This window comes from Lissotriton vulgaris, chromosome 11, assembly GCF_964263255.1.
Source record: "Lissotriton vulgaris chromosome 11, aLisVul1.2, whole genome shotgun sequence".
Classification (NCBI taxonomy): Eukaryota; Metazoa; Chordata; class Amphibia; order Caudata; family Salamandridae; genus Lissotriton; species Lissotriton vulgaris.
The window spans coordinates 936,136,797-936,152,898 of NC_141699.1; the positions used below are offsets into that span (position 1 = coordinate 936,136,797).

Sequence of the window (16,102 nt, forward strand, 5' to 3'; positions counted from 1 at the left end):
CACAGGCCAGGCGTGGCCGGCGGGGAGTAATAAAAGGGGAGCGCCTGCACGAAGGCATCACTTCCGACTCTGACCACGACTGGGAGTAAGTAATTTGCTGCCGCTGCGCGCTCTTGCCCCTGCGGCCTATGCCCATTACCCTAGCCCATTACCCTTGATAAGGATCGCAACACTGGCGACGAGAGGGTGGGATGCTAGCAAGCACCCCTGCCACCCACAGGACGAAGAAACGAGGGTCCGTACCTGGGCCCCGCTGGAGCGGCGCGCTGAAGGCGCGCTGAAGCCGCGCGTCAGAGCTGACGCCAGAAGTGCCCCGCAGTGAAGCGCCCGCCTCCGCTGTGAGGTCCCACCTGAGATGATCTCCTCCCCACCGGTAAGCAGCAGGCACCAGGAGCGGCGAGACGGCCCAGCAGGGAAGGTTCCAAAAGGCGCGAAAACGGGAAGCAGGCCGTGCGTCGGAGGACGCCAATCGCGGACAGTAAAGGGCGCGCATGCGCACAAGAAACGCGGCCTACAAGAAACACGCGAGCCGCGTGAGGTAGCGTCGGAGGAACGCTGAGGCCCAGGACACTGGGAAACGAGGGGCAGAACACACGTGCGAGTGAAGCGGTCAGAAGCCAACACAACAAGCATTGTGTAGCGGGATGGCTGGGGTTTCAGGAAGAGGCTGGATACGTTGTTTAGGTAACGAGGGCTTTATTTTCATATACAGCTTTTTTTGACGAAATGTCAGTCTTTCTTTAGCGAATTCTGCTGGATCCGTCTTGGCTGTATTGGGAGTATCCTCTTCCGTGATTGGGTGCTTTCGGGGTTTCTGGCTGGTAGTGGGAGCTTCCCCTCTCGTGGTCACCGTAAAAGAAAGAAAAACAACAGGACCGTTTAATAGGACGCCCTCGTACTGTTCGAAACCCAAAGGAACCAAGGGAGTGCAGGGACACCGGTGAGCTGTGTTTTTCAATAACGACCAAGTGATCAGTGAGGTATTCGTGAGGCAGTCGTGAAGGGGAAAGGGAACAGAGGTTCGGGAAACAACAGGAAGGATTTCAGGAGAGCGAGGCCTGTTTAACGCGGGACTACACCCCTCCTCCCTAACCAGCTCGAGAACTTTTCCCGTACCTGTCGCAGCCACACTCCTCCCTCAGGAGTGTGGCGGGGCGCAGCGTGGTATCGTTGGCCTCCTGGCTCGTCTGCTTCTCGGCTGGTCTTGTCTTCTTCCTCTCTTCGGTAACGCCGTCCTTCTCTCGATTCTTCTCCTTCGGTGATGTCACACGCCGGCTGTGTGGTTTCCAGACCTTTCACCAATCCGGCGCAGTTGACGTCATAGTGGGTTGGGCCTTCCTCAGACTCTCGCGTCCAGTTAAAGGCGCCGCTTCTATTATCCTCCGCGTACTCTTGCCAAGGGTCCTGTGAGTCCTGCAAGGAATGAGGTGACGAAACGGTATCAGTGAGCTGCCATCACTCCACTTCTTGTTTGTCCCCTTGAGAGATGCGTTCCGCGTTACACATTGGCAGCCTTAAGAAACACTAGGAACCATTGGCCTTGCACAACAAGCATTGGCAGCTACAAGGAGCACAACCACAAGAAAAGGCCCAACAACCATTGGCAGCCACAAGCAACACAAGGGACCATTGACCCAGCAGGAGTAGCCACAGAAGCAAGGAGGGAGAACAACCCCTGACAAACGGCCATGGTAGACGAGGAAGCGCCCGCTGCCCAGATACATGTCCCTTATCAACATGCTGCGTCTGGGGTCCTACCACCATTTAGTGAAATGGAGGACCCGTCCACTGCATCCCAGCGCTGGAAAATATGGTTAGAGCGACTAGAGAACTATTTCATGGCCACAAGGGAGACAGACAACGCAGTCAAGAGATCCTTGTTACTCCACTATGCGGGGGATGAAATATTTAAATTGTTCAAACACCTTTCCAATACCGGTGCTGCGGGAGACTACAACGCAGCAGTAAACGCCCTCAATGGTCATTTTGACCTGCAATTAAACCTTGACTTCGAGATCTTCAAGCTGGGGCAAGCAAGGCAAAGGGAAGGCGAATCCATGGACCGGTTCTATGCCCGACTTAGGGAGGTCGCCAGCACCTGCACGGATGAAGATCAACCCAAAGCCATACGTGACAGCTAATTCAAGGGTGCAGGGACAAAACGCTACGAGCGCTAATCCTACGGAAACCAAGGATCACCCTAGAGGACACTCTAATCCTAGCCAGGTCACATGACCCATCAGCGGTCAGGGCCACAGCGATGGATCAAGCGCTCAACAAACCTCAAGGAAAAACCGACACAGTAAAGACTGAACGAGCTGACGCAGTGAAGACACTGACACGAGGTCGCTACTCAAAAGAGACCAAGAGGGAGGGTCCTCGAACAAAATGCGGATATTGTGGACACGAGCCCCATGCAGCCAAGGACTGCCCCGCCCAAGGCAAAATATGTGCACATTGTGGGATTCCAAACCATTTTGCATCGGTGTGTAGACGACGCAGTCAAGTGAAGACATCAAGGAAACCAAATCCACCAACAAGGACGATACGACAGCTATCCGTGAATGACACACCACCCCCGGAGGGAGCCCAATGGAACCCAGGGAGGTTCCTACCAACTGTAGATGATGAATCTTCAGACTCGGAGGAAGAAGAGGTACATATCATCTCTTTTGCACGGGAGCTGAAGCGACGCAGACGACCACAGCCCACGTGCATCGTCCAGATGGGGGGAAATGAAGTCAAGGCTGTGATTGACACTGGAGCCACGGTAAATGTTATGGGCTTGCAACAATTCAAAAGACTGCGCCCCGTCCGCCGATACTACCTTCCAAAACCCGAATCTTCGCCTACGGAGCTGATACTCCACTTCCCCTAAAAGGAAAAATTACGGTCCCCATCAAAGCGGATGAGCTGGAAGTGATGGCGACCATTCATGTAATCGATAGAGAGGCCGACACGCTTCTGAGCAGCCACACAGCCGAGGACCTCAAACTGATAGCCTTTGCCAACCGGATCCGAGATCATCAGGTAGATGAACTCTTAGGACAATTTCCCGAGCTCTTCACGGGACTGGGCTGCATCAAATGCAAGCCAGTGAGATTGCATATTGACAAGACGGTGACACCCATCGCGCTACGATATCGCCGGATTTCTTTCCACTTGAGGCCATTGGTGGAAAAAGAACTAGAAAAACTAGAAAGCCAAGGGGTCATTGAAAAAGTCTCGGGACACACCCCATGGGTGTCCCCGATGGTGATCGTGGAGAAACCCAGACAACCAGGAGCGATTTGTCTGTGCATTGATATGCGACTACCAAATAAGGCGATTAGAAGGGAACGTCACCTAACGCCCACCATGGACGACATCATCGCAGACGTGAATGGGTCGAGGTGGTTTTCCAAAATTGACCTAAATGCAGGATACCACCAGCTGCCCATGGCCGAGGAGAGTCGTTTCATTACTACATTCAGCACACACCTTGGGCTACGGCGCTATAAACAATTACATTTTGGCATCTCCTCAGCGGCGGAGGTATTCCAGAACACTATCAGAGAGCTGCTATCCGGTCTACCCGGTGTCATCAATGTCAGCGATGACATTCTTTTCCATTCCAAAATGGCGACGGAACACCACAAACACCTCCGAGACACACTGAGAAGGTTGAGTGACCATGGGGCACCACTTCACAAAGAAAAATGACAGTTTTTCCAACCCACAATCGAGTTCTTTGGCTATGTTTTCAGCCAGGAGGGTATCCAGGTGGACCCCAGAAAATCTAAGGCTATCAAGAATACCCCAGCACAGCAATCCCCGACGGAAGTTAGGAGTTTCCTAGGCATGGACACTTATTGTGGCCGTTTCATACCCGGCCTAGCCACATGGAGTGAGCCGTTACGTGCACTGACCAAGACAGACACAGCATGGCATTGGGGACCGAAGGAGGACGAGGCCTTTCGAGGGAGAAAAGACGCCCTGTTAGAAAAAGCCGCCGTAGCTTACTTTGACCCTGACAAGCGGACAGAAGTATTGGTCGATGCCAGTCCCGTAGGTTTGGGCGCGGTACTAACACAAGAACAAGAACCGGGCGAATGGATGGCGCTAGCTTTTTTTTTTATTTTTATTTTTTATTTTTTGTCCTCATTAGCCATATAGCCGATCCAACTGTGCTCCTAGCCGCAAAGAAAACACGAGGCCCCACCCCTGAAGCGCCGAGAAGCCTAGTTCTAAGCTCCCGGTACCCAGAGAGTCAGTCCCGATGTTACCAGCAGAGCATGGATGGACATTCTCCCTTCGGACCCGTTCGGCCAGTTGTCCAATGACTGTTCGGTACCTCCCTTTGGACAGGAGATTTTAGGCCTAATCATCGGACCCGGGGGAAAAAAAACAAAAAAACCCTGGGTTGGCTAACTATCCCTTCTCCAATTGATCAAAATATCCCAGAATCTCAAAGATCGAGGGCTGCGTGTTCTAGATAGGTCGACCTTCGATGCTGCATATAGTGAAGACAGCCACTCTGCATGTGTTGGAGGATTTGTATTGACCCAGTTTTTGCAGATTTCTCTTCTTGCTAGTAAGATGGCATAAAATAAAAACTCTCTCTCCAAACCCTTGATGTTGTTGTTTAGTCCAAAGATAATTAAAGACCATGAGTTCGGGATAGATAATCTGAGAATAGATTCGAGTGTTGTCCTGACTTCTTGCCAAAAGGTGGCAATGCTCGGACAGTCACAGAACATATGGAGGTCTGAGGCGGCAGGAAAAGAACATTGGCGCTAGCTTTTGCCAGCAAAGCTCTCACCCCAACGGAAACCAGATATGCGCAAATTGAGCGGGAGGCCCTCGCCATCAAATGGGCATACAGTCACTTCCACCTATACCTGAGGGGCCACCCATTTGTCATGGTCACCGACCATCAGCCACTGGTATCCCTTTTCAAAGGGACGGCCCCACACCCACCTCCGCGCATAGAACGATGGGTGATCCAACTACAACCCTATGAGATGGAGGTGGTCTATCGTCCGGGTGCCAAAAACCCAGCTGACTTCCTCTCCAGTCATCCGGATGAACAAAGCCAGAAGTGGGAAGATGGGGACTGTGATGAGTTTGCCCAGTTGGTGGCGCTTACCTCATGCCCCCAAAGCATGACCCCGGACGAGATCAAGGAAGCAGCTGCCACCGACACAGTGTACGCCCGAACGTTGAGAGCCGTACAGGAGGGATCATGGGCGGAATATCTTCGTCACACCAACTCCTGGGTCACGGAAGACAAAGTGGCACTCACGAAGATGTGGCGGATTCGACATGAGCTGAGTGCCACCGAAGATAACATCTTGCTGCGAGGATCCCGACTAGTCATCCTACAGGCCCTGAGGCATCGGGCGGTACAACTTGCCCATGGAGGGCACCAGGGGATCATAAAAATGAAAACGACAATGATGGAAAAGATGTGGTTCCCGGACCTGGAAGCGATGGTGGAAGAAAACGTGCGAGGGTGCATTCCCTGCCAATTGACAAGCGACCCAGACAGACCCAGACAGGCCCCAACCGGTCATCACCGAAGAGGCCTGCTCATCACCATGGACCAAAGTGAGTAAAGATTTTGGGAGTTTTCCGGGAGAAGGACACACCCTGATAATCCTGGACACCTATTCTAAATACCCAGTAGTAGAAAAAGTGGCCTCCACGGCTTTCAGCCATGTTGGACCAGCGCTGGACTGTCACATCAACCAAGGGGACCATGGTGACGGCAAGAAAGGGTGAGGAAGAAGTGGCACGAGACACCTCATGGTTCAAAAAGGTCTCACCGGCCAATGACTGGAGAAACACCTTGGAAAACCTGCATCCTGACGGGAGCATGTTCACGTAGAGCGAAGACAGGACACCAGGAGCAGAACGGCTGCTAGAAGCTGGTGAAACAACAGGCCCACTGACATCTGATGCCCTCACCAGTAGCCCCAATCAAGATGCCAGGAGTGGGGATGTCCGTTCGCAGAGGTACGGATTGAGACGCAATCCGCGACCAAGCCAGAGACTTAGAGACTATGCCTGCTTGCTGAGACCCTGAACTCCCACCAAGGGACACGCAAGTATCACGCATGACTCACTTGTACATCATTGAGCGCAATGTGTTTGGACTTTTATATTTTCGTTTAAAACAAAAGTTATAGTTGGATAGGGATGTAATGGTTTGCGTTCTAGTCATTGCACCCTCATGCACCCACACATCCGCAGGCCAGGCGTGGCCTGCGGGGAGTAATAAAAGGGGAGCGCCTGCACGAAGGCGTCACTTCCGACTCTGACCACGACTGGGAGTGAGTCATTTGCTGCCGCTGCGCGCTCTTGCCTCTGCGGCCTATGCCCATTACCCTAGCCCATTACCCTTGATAAGGATCGCAACACTACTATACCAATTTAACTTTTGTAGTAGTTAGTATATATGTTTAACAATTAAACTCTTACTCTCACTAAATGTCACCATAGATGTAATTTGAGACACCATCAGTAATGTCCTCAGTGATGTTACTGACCATCTCAAGAGTGATGTAATATGTGAGGTCATAAGCAGTGCATTGCAGGGGCGTAAGTTATAGTTAGCTCAGGTAACTAGAACTGCTGAATTTTTATGGTTTTGTAAGAGTGAAATCTGAGCCTTAATGAACGGATGGCCTGACGGCGGGTTTTTACAAAGCCTTTAAAGAACAGCTCATCCCACATCTGTCAACTCTCTTTGATGACATCTGTGTAGAGAGCAAAATGCCTGCCTCAATGAGAGAGGCGCTTCTAGTGACTATTCCGAAACCCGGCAAGCCAAGGGAGGACTGTAGTTCGTACCGACCCCTGTCCCTACTAAATGTAGACGCTAAACTGTCGGCTAAGGTCCTGGCCAAACGGCTAGCTTTGCTGGCGCCCCAGTTGGTGGCCCCGGAGCAGGCTGGCTTCATTCCAAGTAGGAACCGGAGGTATAACATTCGCAATGTACTAGGCGCGATGCAACATACGCGACAAGACAAGAAAGCACTAGTAGTCTTCCTTGACATGGAGAAAGCTTTTGACTCCGTAGAATGGAATTTCATGAGAAGGGTGCTGCAGCGCATGGGTCTAGGACAACCTTTCCTACACATGATAGGAGCTCTGTATCATCAGCCATGCGCCAGAATCAGAATAAACGACTTAGTGACAGACCCCTTTCCGATCACGAGAGGCACTAGACAGGGGTGCCCACTCTCGCCCCTCCTGTATGCGCTGGTGGCTGAGCCTCTGGCTTGCGCCCTCCGAGAATACCACGGTAACGAAGGCATATGTTTCCCAAACTACAAGATTGTAGTCTCAATGTATGCAGACGACACTCTATTATATGTCAGAGACCCAGACAACAACTTGTCATCAGTACTGAGGGAAGTGGTCCGCTTCGGCGCACTTTCAGGTCTGAGAGTCAACTGGTCGAAATCGCTAGCGTTTCCCCTCACCCCTGTCACACTGCCCACGAGTATGGAATACCCGCTCGCCTGGACCACTGACACGGTTAGATACTTGGGGGTTCAACTTCACACAGACCCGGAGACCATATTTAGAGCCAACTATGGCACAGTCTTCAGTAGGTTAGAGGATGACGTGACAGCCTGGTGTAAACTTCCGCTCTCTCTAATGGGCCGGATCGCCATCATGAAAATGGTAGTGCTCCCCAAATTCTTATTCACGTCCATCCCGATGGTACTCCCCAAGACATTCTTCCAAAGACTCCAACAAGAACTGACTAGGCTAGCGTGGGCGGGCGGACAGCCCAGGGCGAAATGGTCGCTGCTTACTCTACCATACCATATGGGGGGCCTAAACGCACTGGACCTAGAACTATACTACAGAGTGGCGCAGGCAGCTCACCTTCACACTTGGGTACACGGGCACAAAGACATACGACACGTTACAATGGAGACATTGTTTGCACGCCCGCTCTCCCTCCCGCATACGATTTTTTAACCTACCGATCGCCGCACGGGTATCCTAGATTCGCTGGCGGACACAAACCATGCGTGGAGCAACCTTCTACAGAGGCAAAACGGTGCATTGATGTACTACCCTAGCATGCCCATTGACTGGACCCGGTGGCTGCCCCCACTGCGTGAGAAGGGGGTGCTAGACGCTATGCATAAACTCGGGATCGAGACTGCAGGAGATTTGTTTGGGGACGGAGTGCTCAAAACCTGGGAACAAGCAAGGGTTGGTCTGGAGGACCTTTCGTCACTGACGAGATTCCATTACTATAGGGTACGTCACTCCCTTTCGGAACTTTTGGGGGGGGGGGGTATGGCGGAACCACCCGAGATGAAGGAACTCGCACACGTTATTAAGGTCATAACCTCACAGAAATTGATCACTAATCTATACACCCTGTCACAATCCCATAGAGAAAACACATACACTAAAGCAAGATTGGCTTGGCAAGTAGACTTGCAAATGACACTGGATGATGACTCATGGGCATACTGCTGCACTAGCACCAAGAGTATCTCCCTGAACGGACGACACAGGCTGGTCCACTTCAAATTCCTCAACCGGGTGTATTATACGCCAGCAAGACTCTTCAGATATGGTCTCAGAGCCACTGCGGAGTGTGAGAGGTGTCATTTACCTAACGCTGATTTCCTCCACCTGGCGTGGCAATGCCCGGGGATACATGACTTTTCGGTCAAGATCTTCGCTGACCTCAGCACCATTCTTAAGATTGACATTCTCCCTGACCCTGTGATAGCTCTGATAGGCTGCACCAAGAAGTTGCCGAGAGCAATTCGTAGACTGGCTGACATGGGGCTCTTAATTGCGCGCAGAGTAGTAGCATGCTGCTGGATGAGGGGACCGAAGCCAACACCTAAAAGTTGGGCGCACAACATGCTGTATTGCTGCACACAGTCAGAGGTCTATAGTGAACTCCTTACCCCTACCAGTAGACCCAAACATTTTTGGGGCTTTACCAGGCATATTTGGCGACTAGCGCAGACAACGACCTTGGCACTGAGCCACAGAAGTCTCGAGTGGAGGGGGAGTAGCACATAGGGCACATTGGATGTTGAGGGATTATCAGATTCCCGGACTTGGGTAATGAGTCATGATGCCGCTGCCTTTGCGCGTTCCCAGATCTGAGTGTGTAACTGTACCTGTGCACCTTTAAACGCCGCCTGCGCCATTGATGGGGTTGTTGGCTAAATGGCTGTGTAACTCTTGGAAAATCCGCAGATAAGAGATTGAGGTCATATTGATGTGTTAGGCCACTGGTGGGTGTAGGGTGGGGGGGGGTGGTTCGGGACAAGTTCGATTTGTTTGTACCTTGCCTCAAAAAGCTCAATTTTTTTTTTTTTTAAATAAAAAGAAATCTGAGCCTTAATATAACATCCCTGTAATCTTTTTAAACACATTTCTGTGGTTTTATTTATAACTGGAAGTCGCGTTTGCAGAGTGGTGGAGAAAGGGGGCAGGACTTACTAGAGGAAACAGGAGGGCTTTTTGGCCCCCAAGACACCTCAGCATCCAAGAGGACTTCATTTCCCAACCACTAGTGCTCCAGGAGGCACATTTACAGAGTGGTGGGGAAAGGGGGCGTGGCGTCCAAAGACCTCTCAGCAATACCGCTGTGTGGGACCTACTGGAGGCAACAGGAGGGGTAGTTGGGCCCCCAATGACCCTCAGCATCCATGGGGACTTCATCCCCCAAATAGTAGAGAGCCAGGAGGCGCATTTGCAGAGTGGTGGCGAAAGGGGGGCGTGGCCTCCAAAGACCTCTCAGCAATACCGCTGTGTGGGACCTACTGGAGGGGTAGTTGGCCTCAAAGAACCTAAGGAGTTCAGGGGACCCCATACCCAGAGGTCAGGCAAATCTGTAATAAGGGAGGGTGGGGGGGTTGTGTGGTCCCCATTCTCGGGGCCCTTTTCGGCCCAAGGGACCCCATTCCCCAGGGCCTGGCCTTTCTCAAATGGAGGGGGGGGACATGCGGACCCCCTCCATGGGACGGTTTCAGCTCCGGGCTTCGGACTCTCTCAAATGGCCTTCACTGGCCATGTCTGCTGGGTACCCACAGGGACATTTCTCCGAGAAAACAGAGTCGGTGTTTTTGCAGCTAGTGCAACTCTGGAATTTGTTTTACCTAACCCGGATTTAGAATTCCTTAATCCAAGATCTTTTCCTCTGCCATCTCCAATATGTTGCTGAGCTAATCTCTATTGGTTTTAGCAACCTGTTGCTTTGTAGCAGGTATTCTGCTCCTACACAGAACTATGCAAAGAGACTTGGAACCTTAGTGAATTAGGGTGTACAAAAACTCACCTTAGTACCCAACATCCCCTACCAGACTAGCATCAGTGTCTCATTGGCTCTTCCATAACACCAATGATTAGACAACCCAGAACATGGAACTTAGATTACCAAAGGCAATGTGTAACACATGAACACACTTTCGTTATACTAACATACCAGTCAAAAACAGGGAGTAAATGAAGACACGTGCAAGTTTGAAATATTTATTTCGAATGCCGTATTGTATCTGTTGAATGGTATGGTTGGTTCAGTAAAGTCCATATCATTATGTCGTTGCCAGGGAACCCCAAGGGACAGTCATTCAAACCATCAATTTCGTTGCTAAGCGATGGACCCATCGTTGCTCAACTCTGAAGAGCGCCTGATGTGCGATGCACTGATGTGCTTCGAGCACGTCCCCTAAGGCTATCTGCAGAATGATTCATTTCCTTGCAGTGATTGTACAATCTTGTGTGTGTCTTGAGGCACCTAACATTACTTTTATGCTCTGTGATTCGTAACTTGGCCTGTCTCATGGTCATACCAACATATCTTATCACAGGGGCATGTCAGGAGGTAAATACACCTAGATGTGTTGCAGTTGCGCTCTTCAGAGTTGAGCAACGATGGGTCCATCGCTTAACGACGGACATTGATGGTTTGAATGACTATCCCGTGGGGTTCCCTGGCAAGGACATAACGATATGGACTTTACTGAGCCACCCATACCATTCAACAGATAGAACAATCAATATGCTGTGTCCCGTTTGGTCCCCAACCTTTCTTACCTGTTCTACTACTGAACATAATACACCACACTTCCTCCCTGCAGCTATGTCGACCGGAACATTTCCTACCTCTGCATAAACTGGTCTACAAGGAGCTCTCACCCCCAACATGATCTTGTATTTATTATACCTCCCTCTGATCTTGTTAGTGACTTATGTTTATTGTTTCCTTTGCACCTAGCTTTTACATCATGATAACGGTCATGTTGGTTTTTCCAATCATGGTAGGAGCCACCTAAATATTTACCTACACTGATACTTCCAATTGATCATAACAGTGATGACTGTCCCTTTGATCATAACAGTGACTATTGTCTATTGTGACCCAGTGCACCGCCATTCACATCGCAACCACAGTCTTGTGGGTTTATCCACTCATACTACCTGCAAGCGCTGTTTGCATTTACAATATGTATGAGCTCGTTAGTGGTGGAACAAGTTCTTAGTGAGAGAGGGAAAAGATGTAACATGGTTTCAATAAAGCGTTACATTTTCCTGTTAAGTGGGAGGAACAGAGTATGGGAGCACTTTCCCAGGCTGATTTAATGATTTAGAAGGATAGAATGGCATGCTCATACAACATTGCACTGAGATGGGAGAGGTTGTCAAAGAAGTCTATTAGGGTGGAAGAGGTGTAATGCGGCTATGTCGAACAACAGGACTGTCAGAGGAGATGCTGGCTTGAACTATGTGGTGTATTCCATTGTTGACTGTACTGATGAGGAAATGGCTAAAATCACTGGTCTTCTGGACTAAGTCGTGGATAACAAGAAGAGGACGTTGGTTAATAGAATGGAACAGTGATCTAGTTCCGATTTGAGGTTGTGAGACTAGTAGAAAAGAAAGTATTCAGATTTGTGCTTTGTGATGGCTTGTTAGTGTACAGTGATGAGTAGGGCGGTCTCTTGGGAATTATATTTTTCACCAGAATTTTGCAGATTCATTATAATCCTTTTTAGACTTAGTATAGGCATCTGGAGGTTTGGGTGAGGTTTTTGGTGCACAGGGTGCATGTGTGGCAGCAAAGAGGCGTTTTGACATTTTGAAGAAGTGAAGGCACTTTGACACTGGATTGTAATAGGAAAAAAGAAGGCTGCACATGCGCCATGGTGAGGTTTTTGAATGAGTGAACAGTTACAGAGTTGGGCTCCGGTTACCTCGTGTGCAGGGATGGCACAGAAGGCGTACTATTCAAAGGAACTCCTTTACAAGCTGGAGGAAAGGGGAGGATACATTCTTGTGCTTTCCTTCTGAGATTATGTGAGAGCCAGTGATAGAATGAGCAGGAGGGATTCAATACCTCATTATAAACTACTAACACTATCACCACCATACTAACATCACCACCGCACTAGCCCAGAAAGCATAATTTTATCCTGGCACACCATTAAACTACCACCCCAAACCACTTATCACTGCATTATCACCTAAAAAAAACACACTGTCACAAAAACAAGCAATCTAATTGAGTTTTGGACTACAAACATACAGATATGAATGATTACCCACCACTGCTGTAATTCCGCCTAGCACTACCTGTTCTCACACCACCACACTGACAGTCCCCAGTTTTGGTTTATAACCCACAGGACCACTGTCCTCCAAGCCCACTATCACTCAACAACTGCACAAAATTATACCAAAAAGTTGGAAAAGTGTGAAAAAATAGCTATAGCAAAGTTAGCTCAGTATAGAAGTAAAGTGACTCAGTTTCAAGATTTCTTGTTTATGCATTCCATTATTCTCAACACGATCTTCTCACTCAAAAATGTAAAGGGAAAACTTACTTTTCTCCATTGCTCCAACTAAATAATTTTCCATCTTTGCTAAATGTATACACTTTGCAGCTTTTACCAGAGTCCCTAAAAAATAAAACATGAAACCTGTGGTTAGTTTTCTGAATTAAAAATAGATAATGCAAGATCTCCTACTGGTCTAACATCTGCATTGAATTAAAAGTAGAAAACCGCTGAAAGACGTTTTTAAAAATTTAAAACGCATACAAATGATGTTCAGACAGTCAAACACTTCAATTTTCTGTAGGTATTTGAAGAAACATGATATTAGTATACAGTAAATATATTCTGTGAGACATATAAACCTATTAGCGCTCTGATACCTCCGGGTCTAGGCTGCGCTATATACAACTCTTCAAATAAATAAAAATAAAATATTATCTTAATGTTGAAACGGCTGTCTGCGGTCAATAGGTTCCTGCAATATTTCAAAGTTACTTTCATAATAAGGTTTTTTGAATTGGAGACAGTACAGAAGTGTCTACGAAAAAGGACCTTCTATATGCCAAAATAAATACAAAATAAAGCTCAATTTTAGAATGTCCCACTTGCTCAGTAAACAAAATGAGCACTTAAAAAAAAGTCAATTAGCAATTGAGCACCTTCATGCATTCACAGCTTACAAGACCTTCTAGCCTAAATGTATGCCATTTATTCTAGTCCATCATTTATTTTCTATCATACAAAATGATATGTCCTTGAGTGATGAGCCCAGGCACAAACAAAAGGCCTGCAACAACGGTGACCACTGCCTTGCCCAGGCCAGGCCGCACTCTGCAATCCCACTTTGCTTACCTTACTTTAGGCCTCGTTAATCCAGCATACAAGAGATGTATACTTGAAGAATGTATGGTAAATAGAGTATATGACTGAAACGCTTAAGAGTGCTGGAGTTACTTTGGTGAAAAACCTGCAACTACTTCTGTTACAAGGCCAACCTAAAATTTCAAATGGGAGGATTTACAACTATAGCAAACCTAAAAAGGGCGTGGTCAGAGAAACAGTTTGAAGGTAGTTCAGAAGATGTAACTTACAATATCTTTGGCAGGGTATGACCAGAACTGGTTCTTTAGCCAGTAACTAAAATTCAAATGTATAGTGATTACGGAAAGCACTGGGTGTAGCTTAGTTAACTGCCATGCAAATTATAACTTCTGATGCATCTTGCATAAGGCCACCGTAGTGGTAGTACCGCTAACTGCATTGAGTCTTGAAAAGGGACCAATGCTCTTACCTCAATAACTCTCGGGGATGAAAACAACGAAACAAGGGAAATAATCATTTGAGTTTACCTACAATTTACAGAGTTGCTGAAATGCCCACTAATGTTTAAGTTAATGGTACGGCTAATACAGTTATAAGACACCGTTCTTGCCACAATTGGAACACATAGGCAACATCTTACACAGAAACGGATGGTGTATCCAATTTTCCATTCAAAATTCATATAGTTAAAGTCAACCAGGCTTGGAGTGGGCCAACTGTCTGGGCGAACACCCTCCATGCCACCAATCTTTCTCTTGAGGCTATGGTTTTGAACAGTTTATAAGAAAAGGTATTAACACAAACATCCAGGTTTCACAATGCAAGTGATCTTTTTAGGTATGGCCAGAGAGATTTGTAGCTGCATCTCAAAGTTTTTGTAATGTACTCAGAGGGGGACTGTCAGCCTATCTCGAATACTTGAAGTTTTAATAGTTACTGCAAATGCCAATTGTTATTTCCAGCAGCCTGATAACTGTGCGAGGAGACAACAAAATACATTCATGAGTGCTTAGTCTATGCAATGCTTACCTGGTGCATGGTATTGATAAGTCTTCCAAGAGCCCCACATCGCCTGCCTGTCTGGTTGCCTTCTCAAAATGCCTTGCCCAGCCAACTGTCAATAGCATGGCGCCTGCTACATCAGGGATGTGGAATTCCTATAGCCAGACACCCAGGACATATTGTTTGGAGTCAAGGGCAACATGTTTTCCTGAGTATTTTGTCCTTGGGACAATTAGGTCAAACCCCCTGCCGCACAAACCCTTTGGCTACCAGTTTGCAGTACCACATTATGGATCATGGAAGGGCACTGTCTGCAGTTAAGGTAATATTTTTGTCCATATGTTAATGCTGTTCAAACTTGTATTTATGGTTCATTCATTGAAAGACTTTATTATTAGGGTGAGCGCTCTAACTAAATGTTGTAAGCGCTGACTGCACTACTGACAGTGGTTCCAGTATAAAAATGTGTACACAAATTTTCAAAGATTAGCAATATGAGACTATGTATAATGCTCCTAGAATGCGCTCTGATTTAATGCAAATATTAGCAGAAGTTTGAAAGCAAGATTGATGATTCTTAGCTGTCCAAATAAAATGTTCATAAAAAATGAAAGCAGGAAAAAAAACATTTTGCTAAACTGGTGTAAAATTTCAGGTACCATTTCTTTAGAGCATCATTTAGTAACATGTGGTAACGCATGCTAGTATTTCCAAAAAATATTTATAATGGAAAATCAGTGTAACCAGTTTCACTAAGATTATGGGGAAACATAAACAAGCATTGGCAACGCCAGTAGGCCGGAGATTGGTGGTCAGCTTTTTAGTTTTGTCAATGTGTGAATTGTTTTGGCATGGTTTTTGTAAAACCTTATAAGTGTGGGAGCTGCCGGGCCCTCACCTTTATAACAAACATTGGCAAAAGCAAAAATTGTTTTTGGTCTCAGAAAGCACACACTGCAACAGTAGTTACTGGCACTGACCAAAACTACTTTGTGTGCCGATATGCTCCTTGTGAAAGAGCAGTATGCGGTCACTCACAGTGAAGCCAGCTGATAAAGAGAGACAGAATTTTAATAAATGCAAAAGGTTGTGGTCAACGCCAGACCTAACTAGGGCCCGATTATTAAAGAAAGTCTCAAAAGTGCTCCCATGGTATATGTCCTTGCATTAAGTGCAGCTATATGGCTTTCGTGAATTCCCAAGAATTTACCGAAGTAGGACAAGAAATAGTACTCCTAGAAAATATTTTGTGAACTGCTTTTTAGCATGAGCAAATTTGCATGTGTTGATTTGCTCATGCGAAAATATGAGTGTTTGCAAATTCACTTTCCCACCAACCACTTTTTTCCCCAACTCTGGAAGAAGGGTTTACGTCTACCATTGTCAGGAGTAAATTTCCAACATTTCTCAGTATGGGAACATATTAGAGAAGAATAGTTAAAAACCCTAACAACATGCAAGTTAGT

The 16,102-nt window shown here is 47.5% G+C and overlaps 1 protein-coding gene across 1 annotated transcript in view; it reads right to left on the reverse strand.

The window, feature by feature from the left end:
- EIF2A (eukaryotic translation initiation factor 2A) overlaps positions 1 to 16,102 on the reverse strand; it is a 288,313-nt gene that overhangs the window by 145,898 nt on the left and 126,313 nt on the right. The window contains exon 3 of the mRNA XM_086944079.1: positions 12,861 to 12,935. Within this exon, the coding sequence (XP_086800205.1) occupies positions 12,861 to 12,935 (75 nt within the window). The remainder of the gene's footprint in view (positions 1 to 12,860; positions 12,936 to 16,102) is intronic.